Genomic DNA, 23,218 nt, shown 5'->3' with positions numbered 1-23,218 from the left:
GTCTGTTGCGCTTTTATCCTCGCCCGAGTTCACTACTTAGGAGTAACTGTGTGCACTATGAATAGAATTAATAAAATAATTATGAGCCTACAAGTCCCAGCATGCATAGCACAGCAGGGCTACCTGAGACTCCTGCTCATGATATGGGGCATTTGACAATCGGGGGGGGGGGGGGGAGAGGGGGGGGGGGAGGGGGTAGGGCTGTTCCTTAGCTTAATGGAGCTGGAGTTTATTATGCTGATCCTGTCGTCTCATGGTGGTATGTCAGATTCCAGCCAGGCTCTGCTAATGGCTAAAATGATTGTTTGTAATATGTTTGAGAGGTTGATTATCCGTTCTGGGAGGAGCAGGGAAAGGGAATGGCAGATTGCTCCTAATGGAGTACGTTTATAACCTGCAGCTACTGGCATTCCAAACAGGATTTGCCACTCTCGCCAGATTCTAAAACAGCGTTTAAAATTAAAGGTTTATTCCTTCTGCCTTTTGTTTTCCTAATTTGTTTTAATGTTAATTACATCACTTTTCTGACACCTGCATAGTACATTTATGCCACGGGAATGAGGGGGTACATACATCAATTAAAATGGCCCAATCTTCTTCAACTGGTGTTGTAAGGATGTGTAACATCTGGGTCTGTCTTGAATTTCAAATGTGTCCTCTCACATCCTTTTTGTGTTAAAATGTCTCTAATTGGAGCCACCTATGTTGTACAATGGGGAGAACAGTTTTTGCATAGAATCCAAGAAATGCAAGCTCTTTTATTTGAATCTCAAAGAAAAGCGATCTGTAATACAAATATCAGCTGAATTTTTCTTTGAATACTTTTTTAAGGACTGGCTTGGCAGTGCAGCTGTTGTAAACCTTATGTAATGAACAGAAAAAAAGCTTTCAGAAGTATTAATTATAGCAGATCTTTAGCCCCACCCACATGTTGATTACCCTGAGCACAGAATATGATTGGGCATAGGTGCGTGCTTCTACAAAAAAAAGATTTCTTGGATTTCACTTATTAAGTTGAGGAAAAGCTTATGTTCAACAAAGCAGGACTGAATTGATTATGGTGACAAGCCAAACCTCAAAGCCAAAGGCCAGATTTGTTTGTTGTGAGAATAACCACAAATGCAGTAGGCCTGACATATTCATTATGAAAACCATATGTTAAAGTTAGTGGGCATTTTTGGATGGATTATTATACTATGTTAAATCCCATAGAGGCACATTTTGTTACATGGAATCTCACAGATTACAGTAGTAGGAACAGGTATGGTGTTGGTTATCCCCTCCGATAAACCCTTGAGATAGAAGATCTGCAGTGCAAGAATCCTCATTAGTCCCTCTTAGGATGGTGGTTTATTTTTCTTAACAAGAATTCTTTTTTACTTATATCTAGTTTTATCAGTATGCCTGATGGTTGCCTTGCGGAAAAGCTTATGATCAGTACAGTTGCCCTGAGGTGGTTATGGCGAGGAGCAAAATGATGAAGGCTGTGCTCCTGAATGCCTAATTGTAAAAAGGTGTGTTAGATGTTATATGTCTGATCTGTTTATCATGATTTCAATAGATGTTATGATAAAGACAGCAGGCCTAACTTATTTATTCTTAAAGCATATGTTAAAGTCAACAGGCATCCAAGGGTGGATTAATATAACACCATACTAAAGTCTCCTTGACGATTCTGGTCCCATCATTCCAGGGCATAATATTCACAGAGAACATCCACTTGTATGCAGGTATTTTGTTACATTAAATTTCACAGATTACCTTAGTAGGCAAGGATTTTGGTGCTGATGACTCCTGTTGACTAAACCTGGAGGAACAATATTTGCACTGGGAAAATCTTTCCTGCATCTCCTTAGGTGAGCCGAGAGCCTCACATGTTTAGTTCTCTGTCAGACTCTTTAAATCAAAACAATTATATAAATAAACAGTACATATATACTTCTATGTGTGTACATATATATGTATGTATGTGTATATATATATATATATATATATATAGTCACTTACCCAGTGTACATCTGTTTGTGGCATGTTGTGCTGCAGATTCACATGCTATGCATATGGATTCTGACATCTAGTGTTGGGCTCGGAGTGTTACAAGTTGTTTTTCTCCAAAGAAGCCTTTTAGAGTCACGGGATCGAGTGACTCCTCCTTTCCGGTTCCATTGTGCATGGACATCGACTCCATTGTTAGATTGTTTTCCCGCAGAGGGTAAAGGAAGGAGTGCTAGAGTATATAAGTGAAAAAAGAGATGTCCATGCAAATGTAAATGTATATACATATGTACAAATATGTTAACTTAAGCGACTACAGGTTTCCGAGGAGGAGGGAGGGTGCATGTGAATCTGCAGCACAACATGCCACAAACATATTTACACTGGGTAAGTGACATTTTCCATTTGATGGCATGTGTAGCTGCAGATACACATGCTATGCATAGACTACAAAGCAATTTGTCCTCCCAAAAAATAGCGGTGGCTAGCCTGTAGGAGTTACAGTTGTTTGAAATAATGTTCGTAGAACAGTTTGTCCTACTGTGGCTTGTTGTTGTGACAATACGTCCACACAGTAGTGTTTAGTAAATGTATGAGGTGTTGACCATGTAGCTGCTTTACATATTTCAGCCATTGGTATATTTCCTAAAAAAGCCATTGTTGCACCTTTCTTTCTTGTAGAATGTGCCTTGGGAGTGATTAGAAGTTGTCTTTTTGCTTTGATATAGCATGTTTGTATGCACCTTACAATCCTTCTTGCTAAACCTTGTTTTGATATAGGATTGCCTGTATGTGGCTGTTGGAAAGCCACAAAAAGTTGTTTAGTCTTTCTAAACTGTTTAGTTCTGTCTATATAGTACATTAGAGCTCTTTTGAGGTCTAATGTATGCAGAGCTCTTTCTGCCACACAGTCTGGCTGTGAGAAGAAGACTGGCAGTTCCACTGTTTGATTAATATGAAATGGTGAAACTACTTTTGGTAGATATTTTGGATTTGTTCTTAGTACAACTTTATGTTTGTGTACTTGGAAGAAAGGTTCCTCAATAGTAAAAGCTTGGATTTCACTCACTCTTCTTAAAGAAGTAATTGTCACTAGGAAGGCAACTTTCCATGTTAGAAATTGAATTTGGCACAAGTGCATGGGTTCAAAGGGCGGACCCATAAGTCTTGTAAGCACTATATTTAGATTCCAAGAAGGAACTGGTGGTGTTCTTGGTGGAATGATGCGTTTTAAGCCTTCCATGAACGTTTTAATGACAGGAACTCTAAATAAAGAGCTATGTTGAATATTTTGTAAAGATGCAGAAATTGCAGTAAGGTGTATTTCTATTGAAGAAAATGCTAAATTTCCTTTTTGTAAATGAAGTAAATAACATATAATATCTTGTATTAATGCTGTAAGAGGATCTATATTTCTAGATTGACAGCAATAGACAAATATTTTCCATTTGTTTGCATAGCACTGTATTGTAGTGGATTTTCTTGCTTTTTTAATAACTTCCATACATCCTGATGGGAGTTGTAAATATCCAAATTCTATGACTTCAGGAGCCAAATTGCTAGATTTAGAGCACTGGGGTTTGGATGTTTGATTTGACCTATGTTTTGTGCTAACCGATCCGGTCTGCATGAGAGTTTGGAGTGTGGTACTACAGATAGATCTAGTAATGTGCACCATGGCTGACGTGCCCATGTTGGTGCTATGAGTATTATGTTGAGTGAAGTTTGATGCAACTTGTTGTCTAGAAATGGAAGGAGTGGGAGAGGGGGAAAAGCGTAAGCAAATATCCCTGACCAATTGATCCATAGAGCATTGCCCTTGGATAGGGGATGTAGGTGTCTGGATGCAAAGTTTTGGCATTTTGTGTTTTCGCTTGTTGCAAATAGGTCTATGTTTGAGGTTCCCCACTTTTGAAAGTATTTTTGAAGTACTTGAGGATGAATCTCCCATTCATGAGTTTGTTGGTGATTCCTGCTGCTGAGGATATCTGCCAACTGATTGTCTATCCCTGGGATGTACTGCGCTAATAGATGAACTTGGTTGTGGATTGAGCATTTCCAATTTGTTTGGGCTAGACGGGACAGTTGGGCTGAATGTGCCCCTCCCTGTTTGCTGAGATAATACATGGTTGTCATGTTGTCTGTTTTGATAAGAACATTCTTCTGTGTGAGAAGAGGTTGAAAGGCATTGAGGGCCAGAAACACAGCTAATAACTCCAAGTGGTTTATGTGTAGCTATTTCTGTTTGACATCCCATTGTCCTTGAATGTAGTGATTGTTTCGGTGAGCTCCCCAACCAATCATTGATGCATCTGTTGTAATTATGGTCTGTGGCACAGGATCTTGAAATGACCGCCCTTTGATTAAATTGGTGCAATTTCACCACTGAAAGGACATATATGTTTGGTGGTCTATCAACACTAGATCTTGGAGTTGACCATGTGCCTGTGACCATTGTTGCCTAAGGCCCTGTTGTAAGGGCTGCATGTTTAATCTTGCTTGTGGAACAATTGCAATGCAGGACGCCATCATCCTAGGATTTTCATGACAAATCTTATAGTATATTGTTGATTTGGTTGTATTTGTGGAATTAGATTTTGGAAAGTGTGTATCCTTTGTGTATTTGGATACGCTAGAGCTCCTTGAGTATTTAGGATTGCACCCAAATACGGTTGTACTTGTGCTGGTTGAAGGTGTGACTTTTGGTAGTTTATAGATAAACCTAGTGTGTGTAGGGTTTCTATCACATAATGTGTATGATTTTGGCATTGTGTACGACTGCTTGATTTTATTAGCCAATCATCTAGATATGGAAAGACATGTATATGTTGTCTTCTTAGGTAGGCTGTTACTACTGCTAAGCACTTTGTGAATACTCTTGGAGCTGTTGTTATTCCAAAGAGTAACACTTTGAACTGGTAGTGTTTTCCTTGAACGACAAACCTGAGGTATTTTTCTCTGAGCAGGATGGATGGGTATGTGGAAATACGCATCTCTGAGGTCTAAGGCTGTCAAAAAATCTTGTTTTTGTAGAAGTGGGATAACATCCTGTGGAGTTACCATGTGAAAATGTTCTGATAGGATGTAAAAATTGACGGGCCTGAGGTCTAATATTGGCTTGAGGGTGCCATCTTTTTTGGGAATTAGAAAGTATAATGAATCCTAGCTGAGACAGTGGAACTAACTCTATTGCTTGTTTGAGTAGTAGAGATTGGACCTCTTTTTGTAACAGGACTGTATGTTCTGGGGTTAACTTGTGAAACCTTGGTGGAATACTTGGAGGAGTGTTTATCATTTCTAGGCAACAACCATTGTGGATAATTGATAACACTCAGTTGTCTGTGGTGATATTTTGCCAATGTGTGTGGGACTGTTGTAATCTTCCCTCCACAGGAGAGTTGTGGAGTGGAAGGGAGTGAGGGAAGTGACTGTTTTTGCAGTGTTGCCGATTGTTTAGAGGTTTGGAATTTACCTCTATGTCTAGAATATTGTCCTCTATATGTGCTTCTAAAACCACCTCGTTGGTACTGGGTTTGGTAAGTTGGTTTTGTTTGGGAGGTTGATGCCTCTGACAATTGTGGTCTGAAACCTCCTCTAAACTGAGTTTTACGAAATGACACTCTATATGGTGTAGAAAAGAGTGCACCCATTGCCTTGGCTGTGTTTTGAGTCTTTTCATAGTTTTTCTATTGCTGTGTCTACTTCTGGCCCAAAAATATGTTTATTGTCGAAGGCCATGTTTAACACAGCCTGTTGTATTTCTGGTTTGAAACCAGAGGATCACAGCCATGCATGTCTATGAATAGTGACTGCTGTGTTTACACTACTTGCAGCGGTATCTGCTGCATCAAGAGCAGATCATATTTGGTTATTAGTGATAGCTTGCCCTTCTTCTACCACCTGTTGAGCCCTTTTTTGGTGCTTTTTGGGGAGATACTGTATTATATCCTGCATCTCCTCCCAATGGGCTCTATCGTAATAGTGCCTGGGAATTTGCTATTCTCCATTGGTTTGCTACTTGGGACGCAACCCTCTTTCCCGCAGCATCAAAGTTTCTGCTTTCCTTATCAGGAGGGGGTGCATCTGACTATTTGCTCTTTTCCTGGCAGCACTAACCACTACTGAATCAGGTGGCACCTGTTGGGTGAGGTAATCAGGGTCAGAAGGTACGGGTCTGTACTTTTTCACTATTCTAGGTGTTATAATTCTTGCTTTTACAGGCTCATAAAAAATTTGGTCTGCATGCTTTACCATGCCTGGTAGCATTGGGAGGACATTGTTACATAGAATGAGTTGAGGATAATGTATTGAGTAAATAATCTTCCTCTAGTGATTCTGTGTCCATTGTAACCCCATGATAGGCTGCAGCCCTAGCTAACACCTGATTATATACTGTTGTATCTTCAGATGGAGATGGTTTAGAGGGGTAGCTGTCTGGGTCGTTGCTTGGGATGGGATCAGGGTCGTAAACATCCCATGGATCAACAGTGTCTTGTTGTGAGTCAAAAGAGTGTGTCGGGGAATGCATTGTTATAGGACTTATCTGAGGAGAGGTAGGTAGGTGTGGAGAATGAGGCGGAGAATGAGGAGGAGAAGACTGAGGAGGTGCTGGCTTCTCTTTCTGCTTTGGCGCTTTAGCTGGGGGATGCGCAGTGTCCAATTCCTCCTGAAATGCTAGCTTTCTCTTTGTTTTTAAAGGAGGTGCTGTGATGATTGTCCCTGTTCTTTATGTATGTGTATCCTGGACGGTTTTCCATCCATAATTTGCAGGTTTGGTTCAATCTCTGACTCCTCCTGAGAGGTTTTATGGCTTTCTCTTAGTCTTTTTGAAAGTCCATGTTCCTCTGTATATCCTGTCTTTTTCGGCTCTGAAATGTGATGTTTTTTCAGAATCAAAAATGATGAGGATGGTCTTTGCTCCGAAACAGTTTTTCTTATTTTCGACTCCGAAAATTGTTGTCTACTGGAGTCTGAAATTTAGCTTTTTGTCGACCCCGAAGTCTTCGGTGGGGTGGCCTTTTTCAGTGCTGAACTCGAGGGTGGGTCACCGACAGCCTTTTTTTCGGGCTGAGCCATGACCTTCCGGCAGTGGCGTACCCAAGGCCTTCTGTTTTTTCTTATGTGGAGCAGGGGCAGACGTACTCACATGCCGGGCGGCAGTGATTGGTCTGTCTTCTTTGGATTCCTGATCCGACTCTGTATCTCTGGTTGAGACTGCTGTCTGCATTTGTTCTTCCTCTGTTACATCAAAATGTTCTCCAGTCTTCAACACCATTTCCAGACTTCTTGCTCTTTGGTCCCTCAGAGTCTTTTCTATCGGAACGATCAACAGGCCTCGCAGTTTTCCTCCTGATGGTCTGGGGAAAGACAGAGGTTGCAAACCAGATGTTGGTCTGTGTATGGCTATTTTGCGTGGCACAGAGGGCAGAATCGGAATAGAGTCCGATCCATGAGGCTCTCCACATGGTCAGCCCAAATAGGCCCGAGCTGGGCACGCACGCCCAAAGGGCAAACAAAGTTTCCCGACAGTACTGCTGTTTAGATGGAAGATGAATAACGCGATCAATACATTACAGACGAAAAAGAACGTTTTTGAAAGTTTTCCAAATCTAAATCTCAGGAGCGAGAAGAAACACGTCCGAACCTGAGGGTGGAAAGAAAACAATCTAACAATGGAGTTGATGCCCATGTGCAATGGAACCGAAGAGGAGGAGTCACTCAAACCTGTGACTCTAAAAGACTGCTTCAAAGAAAAACAACTTGTAACACTCCGAGCCCAACACTAGATGCCGGAATCCATATGCATAGCATGTGCATCTGAAGCTACACATGCCATCGAACATATAGTTATAGGTAGTTATAGGCAGTAAAAGTTAGGACTTCTTTTTCATAGGAAAAGCGATTTTTGGTTTGCTTATAAGTTTGGTGCCGTTTAACGAATCTTGACAAAATTTTCCAGAAAAAGTGCCCTGCTTTGACTTGCCCTACTTTGTCTAGTTCTGCATGGAAAGTTTCAGGGTGATCCATCAAGCAGGGGCTAAGAATAAGGGGGTCAACAATAAATGTGTATTTCCTATGTTATTTCCCATGGAGATTCTAGACAACTACAGTCCGAACTGCTGAATGGAATTACAACAAATATTGCAGAAAGCCAGATCTGGGACCAGAAAGAGCCCTTTTTGCAATTTGGTGTAAATCCATCCAGACGTTTTGGAAATAGTAAGAAAAAAGAAATGTGTATACCTTCGGAAGTGGATCCTCCAGGAATCTGACGGATCTCATGTTAAGATCTGATTCAATCAATCAATCTTTATAAAGCGCAACTTATCACCCATGGGGTCCCAAGTTGCCAGCAGCCACCACTTCAACCAGAAGTGCTGGCAGTCATTTTGGGACTAAAACTCAGCCGAGGTTAAGAATACCCTTATCCCTTCGGTCTGGCGGTGGGGTACCACAGGGACCCCCGAGGGACAAATATGTTTTTTTTTTTAAACTTATTGCCGCAAATTTGTGGTGGATCTGTGAATCTACAGCAACATTTTAAAAAAAAAGGCCAAACTCTCCCTGTGCTGCTGCATTGCTGTAGCTTCTGTCTTCTCCTTGCTTTTCCCCCATTTTTGAGTGCCTTTTCCATGCTTTTCCCTCATTCTCACTGCTTTCTCCTTGCTTTCCCCCCAGTTTTTTATGTGCCTTCTCCTTGCTTTTCCCTCATTTTCACTGCTTTCTCCTTGCTTTTTCACCTTTTTCTGAGTGCCCTAGCTTGCTTTTCCCATGTTTTCACTAAATTCTCCTTGCTTTTGCCATTGTTTCACTGCTTTCTCTTTGCTTTTGACCTTGTTTTTTGAGTGCCTTCTAAATTAAAAAGGGCCAGATTTCCCTGTGCTGCTGCATCACATTTGTTCCTGTATTATATTTGCTTATCCCTCCATTTTTTGAGTGCCTTCTCCTTGCTTTCCCCTCATTCTAACTACTTTCTCCTTGTTTTTGCACAATTTTTTGTCCTTTTTTTGTTTTTCTCTTGTTTTCACTGCTTTATCCTTGTTTCCCCCCATTTTTTGTGTGTCTGCTCCTTGCTTTTCCTTAGTTTTCTCTGATTTCTCCTTGATTTTCCTGTGTTTTTTGTGTGCCTTCTCCTTGCTTTTTGCTCCTTTTCACTGCTTTCTCCTTGCTTTTCCCCCCATTTTTTGAGTGCCTTCACCTTGCTTTTCCTTCGTTTTCACTGCTTTCTCCTTGCTTTCTCTTCAGTTTTTGGTGCGCTTTCTCCTTGCTTTTCCTTCATTTTCACTGCTTTCTTCTTGCTTTTTCCCTTGTTTTTTTGTGCCTTCTAAATAAAAAGAAAGGCCCAGCTCTCCTCGTGCTGCTACATTGTTCTTGCTCCTGTCTTCTCCTTGCTTTTTCCATGTTTTTTGAGTGCCTTCTTCTTGCTTTTCCCTCTTTATCATTGCTTTCTCCATGCTTTTCTCCTGTTTTTTGCATGCCGGCTCCTTGCCTTTCCCTTTTTTTCACTGCTTTCACCTTGCTTTATCCCACTTCTTTTGTGTGCCTTCTCTTGCTTTCCCCTCGTTTTCACTGGTTTCTCCTTGCTTTTTCCCACGTTTTTTGAGTGCCTTCTGCTTTCTTTCCCCTTGTTTTCATTTCCTTCTTACTGCTTCTCCTTAATTTTCCCCCATTTCTGCGTGACTTCTCCTTGCTTTTCCATAGTTTTCACTGTTTTCTCCTTGCTTTTTTACTCGTTTTTTTGAGTGCCGTCGCCTTGCTTTTCTCTTGTTTTCACTGCACTCTCCTTGCTTTTTTCTCTATTTTTGTGTACCTTCTTCTTGGGTTTCCTTTGTTTTCACTGCTTTCTCTTTCCTTTTCCTTGTTTTTTTTGAGTGCCTTCTCTCTGCTTTTCCCTCATTCTCATTGCTTTCTCCTTGTTTTTCCCCAGTTTTTTTGTGTGCCTTCTCCTTGCTTTTCCCTCATTTTCAATGCTTTCTCCCTGATTTTGTGTGTGCCTTCTCCTTGCTTTTCTCTAGTTTTCACTGCTTTTTCCCCTGTTCTTATGGTGCCGCTCCTGACTTTTCCCTCGTTGTATGGTATTGGATGCATAAGGTGGGTGGGATGCACGGGGTTGGCTGCAGGGTCTGGCCATAGGCATTGAAAAAAAACATAGAAATTCACTGAAAAAAATACATGTTACAGGGATCTTATAGTTTAGAATTAGCATTTAAAACGACCTTATAAATCCACTAAAAAAAACAAAGGTTACAGGAACGTTATAGTTAGGATCAGAAATTACACAGACAAAAACATGGAAATTCAGCTGTTATAGTTAGAGGTATTTCACATGCTGCATGATAACTGTAAGTCCAGCCCTCACCATGCACTGCTAATTACCCACATATTACATCAGCTATTTCTTTGACATCATTGATAATGTCAATGTAACATTTGCAATGAAATTATTGATCTGAAAACTGTGCATGGCTGGGATGTGAGTTCCTCCGTGCGCGGCAGGGGGTTAGCCGCATGCAGCCAACCGCATGCTGTAGGTCTGTGAATGGATGTGTGAGTGCCTGAGTGAGTCTGTGACTGGGTGAGTGAGTGAATAAGTGGGTCTGTTAGTGGGTGCATTTTTTTAATTGGGTTCTGGATCTGCAGATCCATCGTGGATTGGCAGGGGGGACATGGTGAGAGCTGCAGAGTATCTGTGGATCCTCGCAGGCCCCCAAAAAGATTTTTGGGGCAATTTGTTGTCCAGGAGGGGTCCCTTAGAGACCTCTCTATCAGTCCCATGGGGTCAGGATACCTCTATCCTGACCCCTTCTATTCAATGTAATCTTTATTACCCCCCCATCCCCAGGGAACCATGTTCCCATTCACAAAATGTGGCTTCTACTTTTATCTTACTTTGCGGCCAGCCCATCACAGCATTGATGTTGGCACATGGATCCTCTTCTGCCATTGGTCTGATCAAGTGTCATTCATACTCTGCTTCTATCCATAGGAGCACACTATAGAGGGCAATAGGTCAGCCCTATTTAGCTACTGCCTCTATTGCTTTATGAGTGACAACATTTTGTCTGATCACATCAGCCTGAAAATGAGTGCACATCAAGCCCTAGGTTGGTGGAACAGTCTGTTAGAAGCTTATTTACAAGCCCCTTGTGCTGCCGTAGTGGCAGTTTTTTGAGACACTGAGGCCTATATTTATACTTTTTTAGTGCTGCATTTGCATCATTTTTTGATGCAAAAGCAGCGCAAACTTGTAAAATACAATTGTATTTTGTAAGTTAGCGCAGTTTTTGCGTCAAAAAGTGGCGAAAATTAGGTGCTAAAAAAGTACAAATATGGGCCTGAGTGTGTGAAAGCAATCCTCTACACAGAGCCACATTTATAAACTGGCACAATGGGACCATTGCACACCACTTTGTAAAGCCCTGAGCCAAATTATAACCTGCACCAGGTATAATGTATGCAGGGTGGGTGTTAGAATGTTAAAAGCCACACAGAACTGGCACAGTGAAATTAACTACATTTCACTGCTCCATTCTGTGCCTTCACAGCGTTACATTTTTAATGCCTGCTCAGAGCAGGTTTTAAAGTGACGAAAGGCTTTTTAACATTGGACCCTCCCCGCATTGCTGGAGTACCGTCAAGTTACCAACACTCCTCCAGCACTGCACCACTTTTGCATCAACAGATGCACCAGAATTTCTGGCGCATCTGTGGAATCATATGCCATGGAGCACTGTATCATAAATACAGCACTACCATGGCCTCGTTAAGGGGTTTGGGGCTGGCGCTAGAAAACTGGTGCATTGGTGACAATGCACCAGTTTCTAGTAAATGAGGCCCTTGGCCACTTGTTCGGTGTCACTCATTTTTTCCATATTGCTACTTTTTGTTGTTCGTAGAACATATTGCAACTCCCCAGACAGTGCCACAGGGTCATGCATTTTACGTTCAGTACACTGCATCCTGTGCAGCCCCATTTTCTAAATCTAGTGGCAATCTTGAAATGGCATTGTCAATGGCATATCAATGTTTTACCATTGTATGATGGCCAACACTGTGCCTCTAAATGTGGCAGCCATTCTGGAACATTAAAATAATAATATGTTATGCATGATATGTTTATTTGTATTTTATACTGCATGCATAGGCCCACTACTTGCAGGTAGCAATGTCATTTTTAAATTGATTTTTCATGCTTGTTGATTTTGTATGCTGTATTGTGTATGGGGGAGACAGTGAATGCACAAATGAGTGAGTAGGTGAATGAATGGATGTATGTGTTCAACACTAAGGGCCCAATTATGACATTGGTGGGCCGAGGACTGCCAATGCTGCGGTGGTGGTCAGACCATAGCAGTTGCAGCAGTCTGAGCGCACCATTGCGAGGTTGGCAGACAGACCCGTCAACCTACCTTTGGCCCCACCAGTATAGGATATCCTGACTGGTTGATGGCGGGTTCAGGTTGTAATCAGCAAGTGGGGTGCTGAACACAGCACCACCCTGCTGATTAAAACCTTGTTCTTCGCCAGCCTTTTGATGGCGGTACCCCGGCCATGAAAAGGCTGACGGAGGACAGGTGCGGGGGGGCACAGAGGGGGCCATGCACTGCCCATCACCAGGGTATGGGCATTGCAGGGGTTCCCCTGCCCAGCACCCTTGAAATGCATATTTCGAGGGTGCTGGTGCCCCCTGCGTGCGGCAGTATTGCTGCCGGCTCAATTATGAGCCTGCAACAATGCTGCTGCCACTTTCCCGCTGGGCTGACCAACGGAAACCCTGGTTTACGCCGGTCAGCCCAGCAGGAAAGTCTTAATGGGGCCGGCGGGGAGGTCGGAAGCATGGTGGCAACCAACCACCATACTCATAATAGGGCCTTAAGTACCAGAGCATCTGCATGACAACTTACTGAGTACTCAAACTCACCAATAACAAAAGAGACACTTCCAGGTATAAGCCAGACCTATTGGAATTGCCAATTTTGTTAGCAATATGCTTTGCTCTACATAGTTTTGACCTGCATCCAAAGAGGAGCCTTCTCCTTTGGAGATGCCTCCTGTTTCCCTTGGCTCTCTCGAGCTTGCCCTAGTCAGAAGTCCTGATTCCTGTCACTCTCCATCCCACTGATTTCTAGTTCAGTCCATCTGCTTGGGATTGCCATTCAATCAATAAGGCCCCTTCCTCATTGCCTCTTTCTCATTCCCTCCTTTCCATTTTTTTGGGCTTCCCATCATCACATTAAGGCAGGCTTAGCAACATAACATTACATAACACAGCTTAGCACATCTAAGCACAGTACAGCACAAAATACTGTAATATCATATATATGATTAAGTACATGGAGGTATGTATTCAGTACTGGTCCTACTACAGTGATACAATCAAAATACATTCATGCATCGACCTGCCAGGTGGCTAGTTGTAGCATGACAATGAATCTGTATGCATTACCTGTTTGCTAGCAGTTCTTTAAAATACACCCAGAGTGGACTTTGGCTCCACCTAGAGGAACATGTCTTTCTTACCTCATGCTATTGGTTGTTTCATGTATTATTCAGCCTCCTATGGTGTGTTTACACTGCAGTCCCTTGGGGACTATTTTACATCTAAAAAGTGCACTGAATTATCACACAATAAGACAAAAAAACAGTCCTTTTAGTTCTTTTATGTTTTGTTTTCACTGCAGCTGGATTGTTAATGATTTTAGTCAGAAATTGTGTGTGAGTCACACATACATATTTACATGCATGTTTATCAACATGTATAAGAGCACAAAATCCAGCTGCTTAAGAAAACAAGCATTGGGAAATCCACATGATGGTTGTAATGTGGTAATGCATGCTGAAACAGGTATGCACAAATGTAGTTTACATTAATTTGCTCATCAAAGCTACACCTCGTGGCTTTGCTGATACTTGTTTCTGCGTTGGATCTGCAAGAATCTCAATCAGATCAGACAACATTGATTTGTTGCCAAAGTCCACAAGGTGAATAGTGGCTCAATATCTAATCCAAAAAAGGGGATTTTTCATACTTCATGGGATGTGGCATTTTCACTTATGGGCTTATGCCTTACCTAAAATCATAGCTGCCAGTGTATTTGCAGCTTCAACCTGGATCAATTCTGAATGGGATTTAACCATCAAAGCAATGAGAAATGTCAGCCCTTTGGAGTTTGCAATGGCTTTCTGGTTCTTGCGGTGAGGAATGTATCCTGAAAGAGAAAAATACTTCAGATCGAACAAATATTGTCTACAATTACATGTATTAGTTAACTAATGCAAGGTTTGACAAAGCCAGCCGGTTTGACTTTTGTATTGTACATGCATACGTGCAGACATGGGTGACCATATCATTTTATGTCATCACAGATACTGTTTTGAGTCCTTGACCTTCATATATTAACCTAATGCATTCTTGTGTTTGTTTTCTTATTTTGATTCTATATAATTAGATTGACACCCCGAATGGCAATGATTCGTAGGTTAAAGGACCAGTCCAAAAATATTTTCCATATCCTGGAAAGTGACCATGATGACCTGGAGTGAGGTGACCAACTGAGAGAGACACACATTTTCTACATATGCACATTCACATTTATGACATGAACCTTACATAGCAGTATACCGCCAAATAATATGCACACAGAAACCAACACATCTAAATATGCCTATGCATCAGCCAGAAGGCACCCATGGACAAAGACCTACAGTCACTCATACACATAGATCACCTCACATGTAGTCACACATGAAGACAAGGGGACATGCGTTATGTTGTGCTGCTTGCATCTCTAACACTATGTGTTGCTCTGTTGTCATCGCAAAAGATTAGGTGTGACAAAGAGTGGGGAGAAGGGAACAGGAGAGGGAAAGAGGAGTTAGATTTTTGACAGATCTTCCCCTAAATGGACAAGCCAGTAGCTGACCATAGGCGTCTCTTTGCCAAGGAGGAAACAGGAGAGAAGGTTGCACGAGAGGTAATGGTGGAGCAGGAGAGGGCGGAAGGTCAAGGAGGAACAGAGAGAGATGCAAAGACAAGCCAGGGATAGTCAGGTACACATATCCACAAATCAACAAACCAAAGCTGACACACTGACAATAAACATATAGGGCCAGATTTATGAAAAGTTAGCACCGCCTTTGCGTCATTTTTTTTACGCAAAAGCAGCACAAACTTACAAATACGTTTGTGCCACTTTTGCATCAAAAAATTACTCAAAGGGGGTGCAAATTTTTCATAAATCAGGCCCATAGTTGCACACATAGTACCATCCAACACAGATACACTCAAACTGCACAGAAGCAGGCACACATGCAGCTACTGGGAGGGAAATGGACCAAAAGATGGAAGGGCAGATGTGTGGATGCAGTTTTATGTCGACTCAACATCTTGAGATTTTGTTGATGAAATCAAATTTGAGGAAATCATTCCTTGGATGCTTCTTACAAAAATCACTTCTTGGTTTTGAAATACCTTAGCCTCCAGGCTCATTGAATTAAGACTCTTTTCAGTGATCACCTGTTCATAAATATGAGGTGCCCTCTGCAGGCCTAGTCTGTCCTTGACCTCTTTGCTATGTTCAGATGTATGTACCAGTGCAACTGAATACCTTCTTTATAATATTAACATATGATACACAAAAGTTTAATATAGCGCTTACTCTACAGAAAATATCTGTACCCCGTCTTGGACCTTCCATTTGGAAATCATATTAATTAAATAAATTTTCAACTAAGAAATGAAGACAACAGACTGATGCACCGATTTTGTTAACTGAAGGCCCAGGACAAAAAAAAACATTGTGCCAAGTGTATGTGGAGCAAACCAAGTGACATGCACTTAAGAGTGTACTCTAAATTTCATATTAAATGCATCTAAGTTTTTCGGATGAAGTGTGTTCTTTTACAGTGCAACATGTAAGTCTGGTGTTATCTTTGTGTTCCCGCTTTTACACTAACTAAATGTTTTGACATTTGCAACCATAAGTTATTTTTAATGCTTTTACGAATATCAGCTACCTGCATCTGTGTATTTTCTTTGCTGACAACTACTTCCATCCATGTAATGGCAGGAGAAGTGCCCTCCTTTCAAAACACTTACCTCTGATGGGGGACTAGTATGGGGCTGCAAAGTGACTTATTTAGAACACACACCTGAGAGTTTCTTTCTAGTTGAAGCTTGCTGCTTCTTTTACAAAAGGCTCCTGAGTCATGGTGCACTCATCTTTGAATAGACTTGTGGCATGTTGTAGACTCATATCTGAATAGGAATTCAATTTCTCAACCCCTCTGGGCTGCTGGTAAGAATATGAAATCCATCAATTTAATTACGCACCTAATTGAGTTTTACACCAACACACCCAGATTAATTTGTACACATTCCCTGTCATGAACTTTATAGTTATTCAAATTACATGGCGTTCATCAATGCATTTAAATGACATAGGTGTGAGAACACATGCTGCCATTCAAGCTGCTTTAAGGTTTTGTAATGGCAAGTTGTATTTTATTCTAAATGGCACAGACATATTGGCCCTCATTACAACGCTGGCGGTTGGTGGTATAGTGGAGGTATTACCGCCAACAGGCTGGCGGTACCTACCTCCACTATTATGACATTGTTGTTTTGCCAAAGCCAAACTGCCAATGTACCACACAGACCGCCACAGCAGTAATGACCGCCAGGCTGAAGACTTCAGTCTCCAGCCCGGCAGCCGACACACGGCCACCCATGGCATTATGACCCCGCCCACCGCCATGGTTTCAGTGGTTTCGGTACCGCCACTGAAACCATAACGGTAGGGAATTCCTTCCCTGGCACTGATAGGGGTCTCCCCCGCCCCCCTCCCCAGAATCCTCCCACACCCTCCCCCTCCCTCTCCCAACCCCCTGCACATTTACACACATACACACACATACATACACACCCATACACACATTCACCCACGCATTCATACATTCATACACAATCACAGCAACACTCAAGAACATACATCCAGGCACTCACGCAATCTCACGACACAACATGCATGTACACTCACACCCACTCATGCACACATGCATTACAAACGCATGCACGCATTCACACATAGTCACACACACACACACACTCACACACACAACACCCCCATCCCCCTCTCCTGTCGGAGAACCTGACTTACTTGCTTGCAGGGGGTCCTCTGGCAGGAGACAGGACGCGGCGCTGCTGCCAGCAGAAGCGTATGCCAGCAAAACACCACCAGGCCGTATCATGGAACATGATACGGTAGGCGGTGTTTTGCTGGTGTAGCGCTGCTGCTGGCAGCAGCGCCACCTTACAGCTGTCCACCGCCATGACCGTTGACAGAATTCCACCAGCCTTCTGTTTGTATTCCGTCTACGGTCATAATAGCATGGATAGTCGCTAGCCACGGTGACGGTATGTTGGCGGCCGTCGTCGTGGCGGTAGGGGGCATTTGCCGCCAATGTCATAATGAGGGCCATAGTCCTGTATTTATGTGCTGTCTGAATTAGCATATGCAAAAAGAACAAGTGATGGACGGAATGCTGAACAATGTCAAACGTTCACCCCAGTACAGAGATCTGGCCCTAAATCCATTGTTTTTTTGCTGCCCATGCCATTCCAGTCTTGATCCTGCTCCCTATGGGAACAGTCCAGCCCATACAGCCAAGCCAGGTCCTCCATGGACTGGAAACAAGCATCCTGGGACCAGTTTCTGAGTATCACCCTTCATCAGCCAGCCTAGATTGACTCCATTGGCATGGGGAGCAAGGGACCCATGTCTGGGCAAACCCTTCCCACTTTGGGCAACAAATGCAAAAAAGAACAAGTGATGGACGGAAAGCTGAATAATGTCAAACATTCACCCACAGTCCATCCCGAACTGCCAAGCCATGTCCTCCCTGGACTGGAAACAAGCATCCTGGGACTGGTTTCAGGGTATCACCATCATCTAAATTAACATGTCCTCATATATTTAATGTCTTTTTTTTATTACCTCATTGCGGGCTTACCATTCAGTGATCTGAGAGATAATTTCAAATCTTTAGGATAGGTGGCAAACTTTCAAACTTAAACAACCTTCCCCAAGGCGATGAAGGGAAAATCACTTTATCTAAATTGTTTTGCCAGTTCAGCATTGGTTTCACCACCTGAGCTGTTGCACCTGCTGTGGTAGGAGCCACATTGAGGAGAAAACCCTGGTTAAAAATTCACCAATTCCCCCACCAAATACGGTCCTATAAATCCAATAGAAATGGCCAGTCTCCCTAAACTGGATGGCTGATTCACCAACTCCAAAAATTGCAAACGTTGATGCTGGAACTGTAGAAGTTTCTGTTCATTGCATGCTTCCTGCTTGTAAATAGGGCAATTTTAATACTAAATGTGCGGATGGTAAATTCACTGCTTTTTGTTGGATTTTGCATTGCTGCCTTTTTTTTAAATCTGCTCATAGATTCTCTTAATTCTTTCGACCACGGGAAAGAATTCACTGCCATTATAAAACTGCATATTTGGAAACACTTGTAGACGATTTGGTGTTACCATCATTTTAAACCATGTAGCTTTCCATAACTAACAATGGAAGCTTTGTCTAAATTGCTTTGCTAGTGTTTATCATTACACTTGCATATTTTTTAATGCAGAATCTCTTGATCAAGTGTATATGCATAATCAAAGGTAGGAAAAACCTTACGACAATCTCTTTGGTGGCGCATTTTTTTCAAGCCTTATCAGCACCCCTCCACTGGGATTATTACTCATTTCATCCAGTTTTCTTTAACTTGCAATTTAAATATTTCCAATATATTTGTCATTGTTCTTCTAGATTTCTGAATGCAAAGTAAAATATCTTCATTATATAGTGCTCTAAGGTTGGTCACTGTTCCCATTTTTGTCCTGTTTTGCAAGGTACTTGAATAAAAATAACAGTGTTTCTTTGAATCTATTGTCTCTGTAATCTACTATGACCTGCAAGTGGACCTACAATCATGAGCTGCCCACCTAAGGCAGTATTATGCATACTGGGCACTTTTTGTTTTTGCTTTCAAAACGTGTGCTAGGCCCAAGCAGTGACAGTGTGGCATATTACAAAGAATACACTGCCTCCAGGGCAACCACGAACTCGAGCTGCCCTTGGGGCAGCACATTCAAGTTAAAAACAGAGCGGCTGCTTTAAAGTTGCTCCATGTTTCACAGTGCAGGTAGCATGCCATCTGTAACTTAAAAGAGGGGAGAGTTATCTCCTTGCAGGTGGGTGCAGTGAGCATCTGAACCTGCCTGCAGGGTGTTGTGAGGCCAATGAAACCTCCTTTCTTCCCTTCTTTTCAGTGCACCTCCTAAGGGCATTGTTAGACCTGGCCCTTGTAGCAGGGTTATTCCAAAAACTTTTGCCTTCTTCCTTCTATTTTTTTCTGACCTATTTTTGTCGGCTTTTGGACTCTGGGAACTTTACCTCTGCTAACCAGTGCTAAAGTGCATAAGCTTTCTGTCTAAATTGTTTTGGTATGGGTTTCTTCATGATTGGCGTATCTGATTTACTAGTAAGTCCCTAGTGAAGTGCACTATGTGTGCCCAGGGCCTGTAAATCAAATGCTACTAGTGGGCCTGCAGCACTGATTGTGCCACCCACATGAGTAGCCCGGTAAACATGTCTCAGGCCCACCACTGCAGTTTCTGTGTGTGCTGTTTGAAACTGCCATTTCAACCTGACAAGTACACCCACTTACCAGGCCCAAAGCTTCCCTTTTACGACAATGTAAGACATCCCTAAAGTAGGCACAAGGCAGCCCTATGGGAAGGGTGCATTGTATTTAAAAGGTAGGAAATGTACTGGTCTGGTTTACATACCTGATAGTGAAATATTGCTAAATTCGTTTTTCACTAATGCAAGGCCTATTTCTCAAATGGAGTAACATGGGGTTGCATTGAAATATTTTTCAAGTGTAATTTCCTATTGGGAGCAGATAGAGTTCTGGAGTTTAGGGTCTCTGAACTCACAATTCAAAAATACATCTCTTGGTGAAGTTAGTTTTTGAACTGTGAGTTTGAAAATGCCAGTTTTAAAAAGTTGGCATTTTCTTGCTTAATCATTCTGTGCCTCTGCCTGTGGAATGCACGTCTGGGCATTCTAGACAGTCACACAAAGGGAGCCGAGGTGTGCCCTGCATTTCCTGATGGGTCTTCCAGAGCTAGAGTGGTGGGAGGGGCTGACACTTGCACCTGAGTAGGGCGGTGCCTGCCCTCACACAAAGCAGTCTCCAACCCTCTGATGTTTGCCTGGGGCCAGGCTAGGGTAAGACGGGGTCTTGTGCACTGCAAAGACCTCTTTTTGAAGTTTCCTACTTTAAAGACAGAAATGGGTATAAGTACTGGACCTCTGACACCACAGAGTTAAAACACTTCTGGTCTGAGGATATTCTGCCAGGAAAAAGAGCTGGATGCTGAAGGAGGGACTGCCACTCTGCCTGTTGCTTTGCTGTGCTGGCCTGTTGCTTGCTGCTTCCTTCCTGGGAGTAAAAGGACTGGATGTTGCTTTCTAAATCTTGCTTTCCAAGGTTCTCAAAGGGCTTGAGTTGAGCTTGACTCCTGTTAAGAATTCTCAGGGACATCAAAGACTTCATCTGCCAGCATCTGGGCTCCTTTGCTGAGAGTCCTGTCTTGCCAAGTGGTGCCAAATCCAGTCCGGGCCCTTGAAGGAGGTGTCTGGTGCTACAAAGAGAAAATCCATGCATTGACTCACTGCGCTATTTCAAACCGACGCATCACTGGAAGGATTTGACACATCACCACTGCCTGCACCGGAGCATGGTCCCTGCTTGATGCAATGACCACTGTTTTTAACGCAGGCCCCAGCGTTCCTTCGTAGCACATCAGAAGAACCACCACTGTGTAGTTTCTATCATTGATGTCGGTGATGCACCACCCTGGCTCCAATGCAGAGCCTGCTTATCCTTGTGAGATTGATGCATTGCAGCGTGACTTTCGACACATCACGACTCATCATTCCTGGGTGCTATTTTCTTCATCGACACCAGACTGCAGTAAGGAACCGATGCTTTGACCCGTGAATGACGCATCACCTCCCCTGTGGCAGTAAAGAACTGACGCATCACCTTCCCCGCCTAGTAGTATAGAACGGTCGCATAATCTCCCCTTCAACAGTAAGGAACCGACGCATCTCTGGCTCTTTCGACGCATCACCTCCCCTGTGGCCCGCATCACTTCATTTTTGATGCATATTAGGTACTTGGCCTCAGTCAAGCGCTTTATGGATTTCAAGCAACTACAATTGCATTTAATCTTTTTTAAAGTGATATCTTTGCTTGTGTATATTTGATTTTTGTCCTTTTGGTCTTATTGTATTCAGCTAAATGTTGGCTATTGTTTCTAAACTGGTGTGGAGTCCTTTTGTTGTGTTTTCACTGTGTTACTGTGTATGTGTGTGTGTGTGTGTGTACAGATACTTTACACATTGCCTCTGAGATAAGCTTGACATCTCATGCCAAACTAGCGGGGTGGGGGTGAGTGGGGGTTATCTTAGCTGTGTGACTCCTTACCCTGACTAGAGTGAGGGTCCCTTCTTGTACAGAGTGAAAAGCACTGCAAACTAGAGACCCCATTTCTAACAGGCATGTTTGCCTCTGCACCTGTGCCTATGGTAAGTGTGGGTGAAGAGGCAAAATGATTCTGTCATTTTTCTGAGGCCATGCCCCCATGTAGTTGAGGGAGTAGCCTCTCAGGATAGTGATGGTGCTAAATTTGTGCCAGGACTATCAGTATTACAGAAGAGGACGCACAAGCATCTGTGGCCCCTCCTATAATATCATTGTATCCTGGGGTGCACAAAGCAGCACACACGCCAGCTGTGCCCCAAAGCACAATGCATAATATGGCCCTGATATCACAAAAAAAACTAAAATGACTAAGACATGGAGGTCAGAGCCTCTGACTGCATAGCCCAGTGATGTGGAATGCTGTAAGCCCCTGTCTGATGCTGAACAAACTTTCATGACAGTTGTAAAGGAATGACTATATTTTAGATTTTATTTTCCCTGTTGGACCTTTCTAGCTCCCTGAAGTAACTGTAAAGCTAGATGCAGTGCTGTAGAAAATGTCCCAAGGAATAAATATATAAAACGTACGGATACCAAACAATTTTGGATGTAAAGACTGCTCTAGCTTGGGTCTCCGATTAGCACAAACATGGATGAGATTGTTTTCACATATGCTGTTACACTCTTATCAGTTTCCTAATGACACTTTGAATGTCTGCTTCTTGAAAATGTGCTGTTTTTATTCTGACATGGCTGGAAATACATGTTTGGTTAAACTTTGATTTTGCTGAAATATCAGTATGGAGCAGTGGTTCCCAACTTGTGGTCTGGGGACCCCTGGGGGTCCGCAAAGCCTCCTCAGGAGCCCGCAAATGCTTAGAAAATTGGTCCTCAGCTTTCAGTAATGACTATATGGGGGCCCCAGAATTCCAATAATGATTCAGTGGGGGGCCCCGGGTTCCAGTAAGGATAAAGGTTGGGAACCATTGGCATAGAGAATTGCTAGCGCAGGTTTCAATAAAAATTATTAATGAATATTCATGTATTCGTTATAATGGGTTTGTGTAGAAAAATATAATAAAGTAGAAAAATAATGCATGCACTTGAAAAACGTGATTACGATGAGTGGCCGCCAATGCTCACAAAGTGTACTTATTAATATTCTAATACTGTGAAATGTTGAGTATATGTTTGACCAATGTTGTAATATGTCATATTAAGGGTTAAGCATGATGTATTACCTTTATTAATTGTAGGCCTTAATTTAGCAAAGGTCGTGGCCTACTTCCCAGGCCTCATGTCAAGCCGTATTTCCTAACATTAAATAAATGGCTATCCTAGAGAGTTAAACTGTGATTTACCATTGCATTGTTTAAACGTGTTAATAGCTGCAAAGTTTTCTCATGGGAACTGACTGCTAGAAGATACTGTTTTTGCTAATGTAACATTTTGTATGTAATGTGTGTGAGACTGACTTTCTCAGGAGGAGAACAATGGAGACACCGAAGGGAGTAGAAGCTGCAACAATATTGTTACCTGACAAGCCGGATGATGAGGACATTGCAGGACAACAAATCAACGACATGTGAACGGAGTAATTGTAGAATTCTTCGATTTAGAGTTTTGGTTTTATTGGACAAAGTGTGAACATGCGATTCATTGACCAATA

The 23,218-nt window shown here is 42.4% G+C and overlaps 1 protein-coding gene across 1 annotated transcript in view; it reads right to left on the bottom strand.

The window, feature by feature from the left end:
* Positions 1-23,218, bottom strand: part of LOC138267139 (ankyrin and armadillo repeat-containing protein-like) — an 80,423-nt gene that overhangs the window by 20,336 nt on the left and 36,869 nt on the right. Inside the window, exon 5 of the mRNA XM_069215991.1 lies at positions 14,067-14,204. Within this exon, the coding sequence (XP_069072092.1) occupies positions 14,067-14,204 (138 nt within the window). The remainder of the gene's footprint in view (positions 1-14,066; positions 14,205-23,218) is intronic.

This window comes from Pleurodeles waltl, chromosome 12 (assembly GCF_031143425.1).
Source record: "Pleurodeles waltl isolate 20211129_DDA chromosome 12, aPleWal1.hap1.20221129, whole genome shotgun sequence".
Classification (NCBI taxonomy): Eukaryota; Metazoa; Chordata; class Amphibia; order Caudata; family Salamandridae; genus Pleurodeles; species Pleurodeles waltl.
The sequence above is the reverse complement of the archived record's forward strand: the minus strand, read 5'-3'. Positions and strand labels throughout refer to the sequence as shown.